This window comes from Oratosquilla oratoria, chromosome 38 (genome assembly GCF_046742065.1).
Source record: "Oratosquilla oratoria isolate Oo_2021 chromosome 38, ASM4674206v1, whole genome shotgun sequence".
Lineage (NCBI taxonomy): Eukaryota > Metazoa > Arthropoda > Malacostraca > Stomatopoda > Squillidae > Oratosquilla > Oratosquilla oratoria.
Window position 1 is genome coordinate 12,841,070 of NC_134814.1, and position 12,686 is coordinate 12,853,755.

Sequence of the window (12,686 nt, forward strand, 5' to 3'; positions counted from 1 at the left end):
TGTACAACAAAACGGACTTTGGAAAACTTAAGAAATTCTTTCAAAATGCAAATTGGGAAAATTTCTATATTGAAGAGACAAAAGTGGAAGAGAAATGGGCTATATTGATGGAAATCTATAATGAAGGAGTGAATATACATACCAAGACAGAAACAAGAGAAGGTGTACATTAAATGTTGGTTCAACAGAAGATGCAGGGAGGCAAAAGATAGAAGAGACAAAGCTTGGAAAAGATGGAGAAAACATAAAAAAAACTGGAAAATATCAAATATATATAAACTATAGAAATGAGTATATAAAAGTGTGCAGAAAGGAAAAAAGAAACTATGAAAAAAGACATCATGGAAAAATGTAAAGATCAATATTCTATAGATATGTGAATGGTAAACTTAAAAATAAACAGGAAATGGTGAAACTACACCAAGGAAATACAAAATACACAGAAGATCTAGAAATGGCCAAAGTCATGAATAATCACCTCAAGTCAGTTTTCACTAGAGAGAAGGCACAGTATTGGGATGAAGGAAGTGAGGTGCGATCTCCCCCATGAGCAAAATAATGATAACACAAAAAGAAATAATGGAACATTTAACAAACTTTGACATTTGGGAAGGTGCAAAGATGAGAGAGAGGGTGGAGGGGTGTGGAGTGTATTCAGGGATGGAATGGGTGGGGGTGATTTTATGCCTTTTCCTTTTTGGCTACCTCTCTTGTAAGGGGGAAAATGCCTTGGTATATGTATGTACTTTAACATCCACCTTTATTCACCTTAACCATCGATTAATAACAACTGTGATTTTTCCATTTGTTGTGTACAGGTGAAACATATGACCCCATGGCATTGAAAAATTCATCCTGGACAATTGAACAAGATAGTGAGGTGATGGCCTGGTCAACCCAGCACCCAAATGATTGGCAGCTAGGGGGAAGGTGCTCTGTTTACATGTGGGGAAGTGGAAGGCATGGGCAACTTGCAGAAACAGGTAAACAGCAACTCAGACATCATACCACTTTGAATGAATTATGATTTAGCAGTATTGTATTTACAGGTACCTATGGTAACTTGTACTGAGATACTGATTGCAAAGTTATATACAATCAATACTTTAGGAACTTTAGAGATCCCCTTCTATAGACCATAGACAAAATAATTTGCCTATGTCTTAGAAAAATATACACTCATAAAGCAATGCTAAATTGGCTTTTTACTTTTGCCATCCCTCCATTCTATAGTCCCCCTTGAATTTATCCTTCACCACCCTTGAGTTATATCATGAACCTGTAGAAAAGGATAAGAATACCACCATGTTTTCATGTATATTGTAGGAAACACCTGCCATTTACTTGTGTATAAGTTCCACTATACAAAGGAGATGCAAACAGCAGTAGACCTATGGTCCTTGTTGGACTTGTGATTGACAACTGTTTCCCTCCTGGAAGAGAGCTCAGAGCTCATATGACCGATCTATGGGTAATACTGTGACCTACACACACACACACACCCAACTCCCTGCCCATGAGAGTTGGAGTAACAACTTGAAGCGCAGCAGTACTGAAATTATTTCAGCCCTGGGTAGGATTCGGACCTGGACCGCTGTAATGACAGTCAGGGACTCTACCAACCGCGCCACCGAGTCTTGAATTGAAAGGGATGTAAACAATGGAAAAAATTAAGAACCACTTACTTGATCTATGTGTATGAACTCACGATGCTAAAAAATAAGTTAGATTGAGGTTGGACTCCATATAACTATCTATGCATTTTTAAAAGTGTTAATTTTATTTGAACTCACAACATGAACAGATATTTTGTTCCAAACATATACATTGCAGATAGAAAAAAAGTTTTTTGTTTCATTGGTGTTTGATTGCTTATAGACTATTTTTTAACAGTTATTTCTAATGGTATTACTATGGTCCACAATGAAATAATCATTTATATTCATATCAGTGTAGCACTGGAACATTCTAAATACTTCAATCATTCTCCATTCTATGTTTGGATAAGCTAAATATATTTAGTTCACTCAGACACTATAGTATTTATTATGTAAATGAGTGATCATTTTAGTGATTCTATGTTGTACCCATTCTAATTTGTCTATGTCTTTTATAAGATACAGGGCCAAAACTGAACACATTATTTGAGATGGGGTCTTACAAGAGAATTGTATAGAGTAATTATTACTTTTTAAATCTTATGTTCAAATGTTTTTTTAATAAATTCTACTATTTGTTGGGCAGTTTTTGCAGCTTTTGTGCACTGGAGGGTCAGTTTTAGATCCTTAGATACTATGACACCTATTTTTTTCTTGATCTGATTTCTGAAGCTGGTTACCATTCATGGAATAATCATTACATTTGTTTTTGTTACCTATATGCAAAAATTTTAATTTATCAGTGTTAGATTCCATTTGCAATTTATTGCTTCAGTTAACTAAATATAAGTCAAAATGCACTTGATCCCCATTTGCTGCATTACTGATTTTACTCTCAGTTTTAGTGCAGTCCTACTAAATAATGCCTGGCAATGCCCGGTAGCGACCGGCGATTTCCTGTAGTGCCTGGGCATTGTGTAAGCCTGTTTTTTCAGTTCCAGTGGTTCATATCATATGAATGATTCGTCTACTAGTGAATTCACGAAAAAAAATCACTGAATTTAGCAGGAGAAACGACACCTAAAGCAGAAATTCCTTTGCTGAATTTAGCACCCGGACTGTGGTGGTGTCGCCATCTTTGTTTATGTCCAGTCATTGGAAAATGTGGAATAGTTAAATAACCTGCAGTTAGGTTAGGTTAGATTAGATTAGATTAGATTAGATTACTGGTAGTTAGGTTAGCTTGGGGACCTAACCTAACCTAAACCACTGCCACGGTCTGGGCGCTAAATTCAGCAAAGGATTTTCTGCTTTGTGAGTCGTTTCTCCAGCTAAATTCAGCAATTTTTTGTGAATTCACTAGTAGATGGAACAAGGAGGGCAGGAGCAAATAGAAGGAAGGGTAATGAGTGGTGGGATGAGGAAGCAAAGAAAGGTGTAGAAGAGAAGAAGCAGGCATTCATAGATTGGCTACAAATTATGACGAGGGAATCGTATGAGAGGTACAAAGTAAAGAGAAGGGAAGTTAAGCATAAGATAGAGGAAGAAAAAGAGGAGAGCAGATGTGAAATGGGGTAAGAGTATGACAGAAAATTTTGAAAGTAAGATGTTGTGGAAGGAAATTAAAAGAGAAAGAGGAGGCGAATTAAGTAGAGAAGAAAAGGTAAAAGGTGCAGATGGAGAGATGATAATGGAAGAGAACGCAGTGAGAGGAAGGTGGGCAGAGTTATTTAGGGAATTGCTAAATGTGAAGGAGGATAGGGAGGGAAAGGTAGTTGCAGTGGGAAGTGCTAAGAAAATGACCGTGATGAGTGAGGAAAATGGAGGAGAAATAGGGAAGGATGAAGTGAAAGCAGCTGTTAAGATGATGAGAGCAGGTAAGGCATCTGGGTTGGATGGATGCCATGCAGAATGTCTGAAGAAAGGAGGTACAGTTATGGTGGACTGGCTGGTGAGGTTATTTAATGTTTGTTTAAGAAAGGGTAGAGTGCCGGAGGATTGGAGGAGTGCCTGTATAGTTCTGCTTTACAAGGGAAAAGGGGACAAGTGTGAGTGTAGTAGTTTCAGAGGGATCAGCTTGTTGAGTGTAGTTGGGAAGGCTTATGGGAGAATCTTGATTGAGAGGATCAGGAGAGGAACAGAGGGAGTAATTGGTGAGGAACAGTGTGGGTTTAGGACAGGTAGGGGTTGTGTAGATCAGATCTTTGTGGTAAGACAGATATGTGAGAAAGCTATAGGAAAAGGTAAGGATGTTTTTTGAGCTTTTATGGATCTGGAAAAGGCTTACAACAGGGTAGACAGGAAGGCACTGTGGGAGGTACTGCAGATATATGGGATAGGAGGAAAGCTGTTAAGAGCAGTCAAGAGTTTTTACGAGAGTAGTAGAGCTTGTGTTAGGATTGGAAATGGAGAGAGTGAATGGTTTGAGGTAAAGGTGGGACTTCGTCAGGGATGTGTTATGTCACCCTGGCTGTTCAATCTTTACATGGATGGGGTGGTGCGAGAGGTGAATGCAAGGGTAGTGGGTAAGGGGTTGGGCATGATTAAAGAAAATGGAGAAAAGTGGGAGGTGAGCCAGTTGTTGTTTGCTGACGACACTGGGCTTGTAGCAGGATCAGAGGAGAGATTGAGGAAGTTAGTGACAGAGTTTGAGAAGGTGTGTGAAAGAAGAAAGCTGAAGATAAATGTGGGTAAAAGTAAGGTGATGAGATGTACAAGGGGAGAGAGTGACAGCAGGGTAGAAATGAGCATTAACCACTTCCATACGGTGACGCCTACGTAGGCGGCATGAGGAGCAAGTGGGTACTCGATGTTGCCGACGTCGCCATCTTGATTATATTTATTGTAGTCGTACCTACGTCAGTTTCATTCTCTCTAAACTGGCTTCATCAGTTTTCTATGGTTATCAAAATACACGGGTGAAAGAGAACGAACGATTGAGCACTGATTTTATTTTTTATAATGCGATTATTATGAAGCAACATCGCACGTCTGGCAGCTAATGCTGCCAGACATGCGATGTGCCCCGGAGTGAAGAGGTTAAGGGTGAAAAACTGGAGGAAGTGGATAGTTTTAGATACTTGGGTCCAAATGTGGCAGGAAAGGGAGGAGTGGGGGTGGAGGTAGAATGTAGACTGAGAGAAGCGAGTAAATGCCTTGGTGGATTAAAGAGTGTATTGAGAAATAGACATCTGAGAATGGATGCTAAGAGGAGGTTATATGAAAGAGTGATTGTGCCAACAGCACTGTACAGGGCAGAAACATGGAACATGAGAAAGGAAGAGAGAAGGAGTTTGAATGTGTTTGAGATGAAATGTCTGAGAAGTATGATAGGGGTTATTAGGCTGGATAGAGTGAGAAATGAGGAGGTGAGGAGGAGAACAGGGGTGGAAAGGGAGCTGGGAGATAGGATTGATGAAAGCGTATTAGGTAGAGAGATGTGGGTAGAAAATGGGATAGATGGTGAGGGTTGCACTTTTATGAGTTGGGTGTGGTTAACAACACTTCGTAGGCAAAGGTTCACACAAGCTCGCTCTCCGCCTTGAGTCATAAAAATGGCCAGGAGCCTGTATGGTGTGTTTTGCTGACTACTTGTAATCTAAATGAGTTATGCAGTGATTTAAGATTGCTTGAGTAAACAATATTGCATATAGACTTGTAACAACAAATCTAGGGAAAGGATGTAGGAGAAAATTCAATTGGTTCACAATTGTAAGATCACGCCCTTTTGGGGAGGATCTTAATTAAAAAGTTAATATTTTCTTTTCTTTTTTAATCTTTTTAGATTCCTTTATTTATACCATAACTTTGAAGGAAATGTATGATTTATGGACACATTTTTCTGTTTTGTTTCCAGGTCGAAGCAGTCTTACTCCATCACTCACAGAGTCAATGAGTTGTGCCCAGCAAGTTGTCTGTGGTCAGAACTGTACATTTATTGTGACAGCCAATGGATCTGTCCTTGCCTGTGGTGAAGGCAGCTATGGTAGATTAGGTCAGGGCAACTCAGATGACTTGCACACACCATCAGTTATTTCAACTTTACAAGGTAATTGTTTAATATAGTAACACAAACTCTTGATTGTCTTTTTTGTTTAGAGCAATAGGGACCAATGATAGAAACCTGGACATAGCGGTTTTGCAAAACAGATTTTGTAGAGATTTTTATTTGTATTGTTCATTGTGATATTCTATCAATAACCACATCTCCCATTTGAGGTGGATCCTTGAGGTGGTTATACTTACTGTATGGACCAAACTCAAGGTCTTTATATTAACTTGAATTTTCTATTCTACCTTTCATCTCCCCCTTCCTACTCCTCTTCTTTCATCCTCTACTTCTCTTTATCCTCTTTTTTTCTCCTTTTCTGACACAGTAAATAAAAAAGTGCATAGTGGTATATGGTATAAAAGAAAAACACAATGTAGCTAAGTACTTAAGAGAAAAAGAGAAAGTAATAGCAAAATAAATTCTGAAAGTTGTACAAGATGAGGGGCAAGAGATGGAAAAGGAAACAGAAGTGCATAGATGGGACAATATTCTAAAGAAAAGAATTAACCTCTAAAATTTAAACTAAGGTCACAAATGTTAGCAGAAGTATTAGCAAAAACAACAAAGTTTGCAAAAAGTGAAAAATGCACAAATATATGGATAAAAAAGGAAATAAGCGATGATGAAAGAGAGAATAGATTTTTTTTTTTTTTTTTTTTTTAGAGTGCTGGAATTGAGGCTGAGAAAATGGTATATCAAAAGAAAGGAAACACAGGAAACAGAAAAAAGAAAAAAAAAAAAGAAGTAACTTTTACCAACATAGATGGCCTGATTTTAGGATTAAATTAAATTATTATCTGGCTGAAGAAAAAACAGATATAATGGGAATTGTGGAGATGAAATTATAAGATCCACTACCACCAAATATAGTGTTGGACAATGTTTATATAATCACTGGATTAAAGAAAAAAAAACAAAAAAAAAAACAGGGTGGAAGAGTTACATTTTTGACTAAGAAGGGCTTAAATGTGACGGAGATCCCAGAAGGAGATAATAATGTGGAATTGATCATGATAAAAGTTGAAAATAGTGACATAAAATGTAGAAAATTTGTGGAGATATATGTGCCACAGAAAACACGTTTTTTGAAAGAGAGTGGCCATTCCAAAATGTTAAAAGACATAAGGCATACATTAAATGAAATGCTGAAAGGAAGAAATCTAGTAATTACGGGTGACTTTAACTCAAAAGAAATATGTTGGGAGGAGATGACAGTGAAGGGTGGAGAGGACCTTTGGTAAAACATACTACTGGGCATGACCATTGAATATACAATGACTCAATGGATAAAAAAGAATACCAGGTATAGAAATAACAAAGAACCGTCGAGACTAGATTTAATATTTACGCCAGAGCCTGAAATTGTGGATAAAATGGGAAGCGTGACCACATACTACTTGAGCTCGAACTAAAAGAGAAAATATATGTAGGGAGAAACGAGAAACATAGAAAATGAAGACTGATGTATAACAAAATGGATTTTGGAAATCTTAGAAAATTCTTTCAAAAAGCGAATTGAGAAAACTTTAATGAAGAAACACAGGTGGAAGAGAAATGGATATTAAAGGAAATCTGTAATGAAGGAATGGATAAATCTGTACCAAAACAAAAACAGGAAAAGATGTACATTAAGTGCTGGTATAACAAAAATGTAGTGAGGCAAAAGATAAAAGAGACAAAACTTGGAAAAGATAAAAAAAAAAAAAAAAAAATGAAATTGGCAAAAATATATAAACTAAGAAATACATATGTAAAAATATGTAGGGAGGAAAAAAACAACATGAAAAAGACATAATAGACAAATGTAAAGGTCAACCTAAAGATATGTGAATGGTAAACTAAAAAGTAAACCGAAAATAGTAAAACTATAACAAAGGAACACAAAATGTACAGAGGAAATTATGAACAAACATTTCAAATCTGTATTCACTAAAGAAAACATATACAATTGGGTTGAAGGAAGCAGAGAAATATCATCCCCCCATGAGGGAAATAACTGTGACAGGAAGAAATAAGGGACCAAATAATGAACATTGATGTCAGAAAATCACACAGCCCAAATGGAATTGCTAACTGGATACTAAAAGAATGTATAGATGAACTAATGGACAAAATATATATGATAATAGATTGCTCACTCAAAGAAGGAAAGGTACTGGAAGACTGGAATAATGCCAATGTCGTGCCAATATACAAAGAGGGAAACAAGGAAGACCCAAGAAACTATAGACCGGTCTCTCTTATGAGTACAATAGCCAAAATTTGTGAGAAAGTTATCAAAAGAAGATGGACTAAATATCTGGAAGAGAACAATATACTAATTCCAAGACATTTCGGATTTAGACAGGGAAGATCATGTGCCACAAATTTGATATGTTTCTATTCACAGTTGATAGATATAATGCAAGGAAGGGAAGGATGGGCAAACTGTACTTTCCTGGACTTACAAAAGGCATTTGATAAAGTACCACACAAAAAATTATTAAGAATTTTTTAAACAACAGGAGGTATAGATGGTAACTATTGAAATGGATGGAAGATTTCTTGCATAGGAGAAAAATGAGAGTGGTCCTCAGAGATAAAAACTCAACCTGGGAAGAAATGATAAGTGGAGGCCCACAGGGTTCAGTACTGGCTCCGATAATGTTTGCTATATATGTAAATGACATGGATGAAGGTGTAGAATGTTACTTGAGCTTCTTTGCAGATGATGCAAAACTACTAAAGAAAAATATGGAAAAAGATTGTGAATCACTTCAGAGAGATCTGGACAAGATCTGGCAATGGAGTCAGAAGTGGGAAGTGGACTTCAACATTAAGAAATGTAGTATAATGGAATTTGGACAAAATAAAACAAGAATACCAGGACAATATAAAATTGGTACAAAGGAAGTAAAGAAAGTAGGTTCCGAAAAGGACCTAGGAGTAATCATCACCAAAGACATGTGCCCAGACGATAAACCAAATGGTTGGAGAAACCTACAATATATTGAGACCAATAAGGTGGTTGGTGGTTTTTAATTACTTGGATGAGGTAATGGTAAAGAAAATACTAGTTACACTGATAAGACCAAGACTGGCATACGCAGCGACACTATGGACAACCAGAAAAAAAAAAAAAATAACTGAATACATAAATAAGTAGAATAAATAATATCTATATATATATGTGTGTGTGTATGTATATATATATATATATATATATATATATATATATATATATCTATACATATATATATATATATATATATACATACATATATGGGAAAGGGGACAGATGTGAGTGTAGTAGTTTCAGAGGGACTAGTTTGTTGAGTGTAGTTTGGAAGGCTGAGGGGAAGGTTTTAATTGAAAGGATTATGGAAGGATCAGAAGGAGTAATTTGTGAGGAATAGTGTGAGTTTAGGAAAAGTAGTGGTTGTGTGGATCAGATTTTCGTAGTAAGACAGATATGTGAGAAAGCTTTAGCAAAAGGTAAGGAGGTTTTTGGACCCTTATGGATTTGGAAAAGGCTTTTGACATGGTAGACAGGAAGGCATTGTAGGAGGTATTGCTGGTATATAGGATTGGGGGAAAGCTGTTAAGGGCAATTTAGTTTTTATGAGAGTATTTAAGTGTGTGTTAGAATTAGAAATGGAGAAAGCAAGTTGTTTAGGTAAAGGTGGGGTTGTTACTGGAGTGTGTTGTGTCACCATGGCTTTTCCATGTGTACATGAATGGAGTGGTGCTGGAGGTACATAGATAATGGTAGGGTATAGGAAATGGTTAAAGAAAATGGAGAAAAATGGGAGGTGAGCCAGTTTTTGTTTGCTGACAACACTGTGCTTGTGGCAGGGTCTGAGGAGGGATTAAAGGAGTTAATGATGGAGTTTGGGAAGTTATGCTATAGGAAAAAGTCGAAAGTAAATATGGGTAAAGATAAGGTGTTGAAATGTACAAGGGGGGAAGATGGCAGCGAATTGGAAGTAAGTCTTAAAGGAGAGAGGCTGGAGGATGTAAATAGCTGTATTTGGTGTCGTATGTGGTGAGAAAGGGAAGAGTGGAGATGGAAGAAAATTTTTGATTGAGAGAAGTAAGTAAATGCCTTGAGGGACTAAAAAGTGTAATGAAAAATAGGCATTTGGCAATGGATGCAAAGAGGAGATTATATGAAGGGATGGTTGCACTGACAGCACTGTATGGGGCAGAGATTTGGAATTTGGGAGGCACAGAGGAAAAGTTTGAATGTATTTGAGATGAAATATCTAAGAAGTATGGTAGGGGTTACAAGGTTGGAGAGAATGGGAAATGAGGAGGTGAGGAGGAAAATTGGGGGTAGAAAAGAAGATGTCAGATAGGGCTGATGAAAGAGTATTGGGATGGTTTGGAGACATGGAAAGAATAAGTGAAGAAAGATTAATAAAAGAGGTGTGGAAGGTAGAGGTGGGGGAATGAATATGAAGGGACAACTAAGGATGAGATGGATGGATGGGGTGAAGGGAGCATTGAGAAAGAGGGGAATGTCTGTTGAGGAAGGAAGGGAAAAGACTGGATATAGGGGTGAGCAGAGAATGGCTGTGTTTAGATGATACTGTGATGCAAGGAAAGGAGGAGTAGGGAATAGGGGGGTTATGGAGTGGTTATGTGTGAAAGATACTTTGAAGCAGCCCAAAGGGATTTCTCCCCATCTTTTCTTTTTCTGTAGGAGGGGACAGAGAGGGGGGTCATTGATTAAATGAAATGGGCTTGCTGTGGATATGCTGCATCTTGCTACATTGCTTCTGACCCAGGGTAGTGGGTGGGATAGGGATGACCCGTTATTAATGAGGAGCTGAGATGAGAGAGGGGAAACAGTGGTGGATGGGAAAGGGTATATACCTTTTCACTTGGCTACCTCCTTTGAAAAAGGGAAAAAGCCCCTGGTATATAGATATAACTATGTTCCCTAAGGTAAAGTGATTGTTATGTCTTGATAAACTTTAGCCATCTCCGAGTATCAATTTGTTCATAATGTATAAACTTTAGGACTAAAGCTGAATTCATGCCAGGAAACAACTGTGATCAAGGTCATCATCTTTGTCTTTTCATCTTTGGCCTCCAAGACAGGTAGAAGTTATCAGTAGCTGTTGGAAGTAAGGGTGGGTTTGCATTGTGTGAGACAAAACTAACCAGCCACTTGTCACTTTATGTTTGAGAATAATGTGTGAAGTTGGTGGTTATTAATGTTTTCAAATAATTGTGTATTAACATTTGGTATGCAAAATTTTAATACCTTTCTTTATATATCTTTCTAGGTTTTGTCATAACTCAAGTTGTGACATCTTGTGGCTCTGATGGACACAGCTTAGCAGTTGCAGACAGTGGAGAGGTCTTTTCATGGGGTGATGGAGACTATGGTAAACTTGGTCATGGTAACTCAGACAGACAAAGAAGACCAAGACAGATTGAAGCTCTTCAGGGTCAAGAAGTCATACAGATTGCATGTGGATTCAAGCACACAGCTGTTGTCACAGCAGATGGAAAATTGTTCACTTTTGGAAATGGAGATTATGGAAGACTGGGATTAGGATCTACTGCCAATAAGAAACTTCCTGAAAGAGTAGTAGCATTGGAAGGTTGGAGAATTGGACAAGTTTCTTGTGGACTCAACCATACAGTCTGTGTTTCTTCAGATGGTAACACAGTCTGGGCTTTTGGGGATGGAGACTATGGAAAATTAGGGCTTGGCAATTCAACTTCAAAATCAACCCCTCAAAAGGTGGATGCCATGTGTGGTGTGGGTATAAAGAAGGTATGTTGTGGAACACAATTTACAATATTTCTCACAAAAGATGGTCGAGTTTTCACCTGTGGAATGGATAGACTCATTGGGCAACCAGAGACAAGAACCCGTGGACACAATCGTCCCCAACAAGTACCAGCACTTACTGGAAATATGTTAGTGGATGTTGCAGTTGGCTCTGAGCACACATTAGCTCTAACTTCAAATGGGGATGTGTGGGGATGGGGTGTAAATAGTGATGGCCAATTAGGTCTTGGACACTCAGCATTTGTCAGAGAACCTCAGGCTATTTGGACTTTATCTGGAAAAGGTGTTAAGCAAATTAGTGCAGGAAGGACGCATAGTGCTGCTTGGACAGCTCCTTTAGTTCCCCGTGCTGCTCCAGGTACACCAGCTCCAATGCAGCTTGGAGTTCCCACTGCCATACCCCCACAGTATCCACACCTCAAAGGGATTCCTCCTTCAGCTCTCCAAGCAAGACTTAAGCTTCTTCACCAGTTTAGTGATTTACTGTATGCAGCTTGGAAATTGATACCCTTGACTGCTGAGAATGATTGTGGCCTGGAAGGAGTGAGTTCTATTACATCTGGTGCAGTCAGGTCACTTCTGTCTCCAAGGGTATACACTTTACCACTTGTTAGATGTCTTGGTAGAACTATGGTCCAGGGAAGAAATTATGGGCCACAGGTAACAGTCAAAAGAATTTCTACAAAGGGCACACCATGCAAACCTTTGTTCATCCAGTTGGCCAAGCAAGTTGTCAAGCTTAAGCCATCAGACCTACGATTACCTTCAAGAGCATGGAAGGTAAAGGATTTATGAAGAAAATCTTACTAGAGATTATTGATAGTGTGGTTTATATGATAAACATTATTGTTGATGTTGGTATTTATAGTTTCAAACAGTAATCACTCACACCTTTTTTATTGCCTGTTATATAAATATATATATATATATATATTAAATCATACAAAAAAAAATCTCATTGGGAACTAATAAAACAGCATTATTGGATTTGAAAAACTATTAAATTTGTATGTCACACACTTAAGGACATCATGTTCAGAATTTCAGATGGTAATTATTTTTATACAATAATTTTGCTTTCTATTTATTTTCCATGACATTTATATTATTCTAAGGTCAAAGGTACATTATTTTCTTCAATATAGAATTTTTTCATTACCAAGTTTCAATGTATTTACCTAGTTGTATTTACCTAGTTGTAATATACGGGAGGGGAGCTATGCTCGTGGTGACCCGTCTTAGTATCTCT

At 37.7% G+C, this 12,686-nt stretch overlaps 1 protein-coding gene across 1 annotated transcript in view; it reads left to right on the forward strand.

The window, feature by feature from the left end:
- The window catches only part of LOC143019967 (putative E3 ubiquitin-protein ligase HERC1), a 63,748-nt gene that overhangs the window by 21,919 nt on the left and 29,143 nt on the right, over positions 1–12,686 (forward strand). Inside the window, exons 10-12 of the mRNA XM_076176021.1 lie at positions 819–983; positions 5,455–5,646; positions 10,923–12,217. Coding sequence (XP_076032136.1) covers positions 819–983; positions 5,455–5,646; positions 10,923–12,217 — 1,652 coding nt within the window. The remainder of the gene's footprint in view (positions 1–818; positions 984–5,454; positions 5,647–10,922; positions 12,218–12,686) is intronic.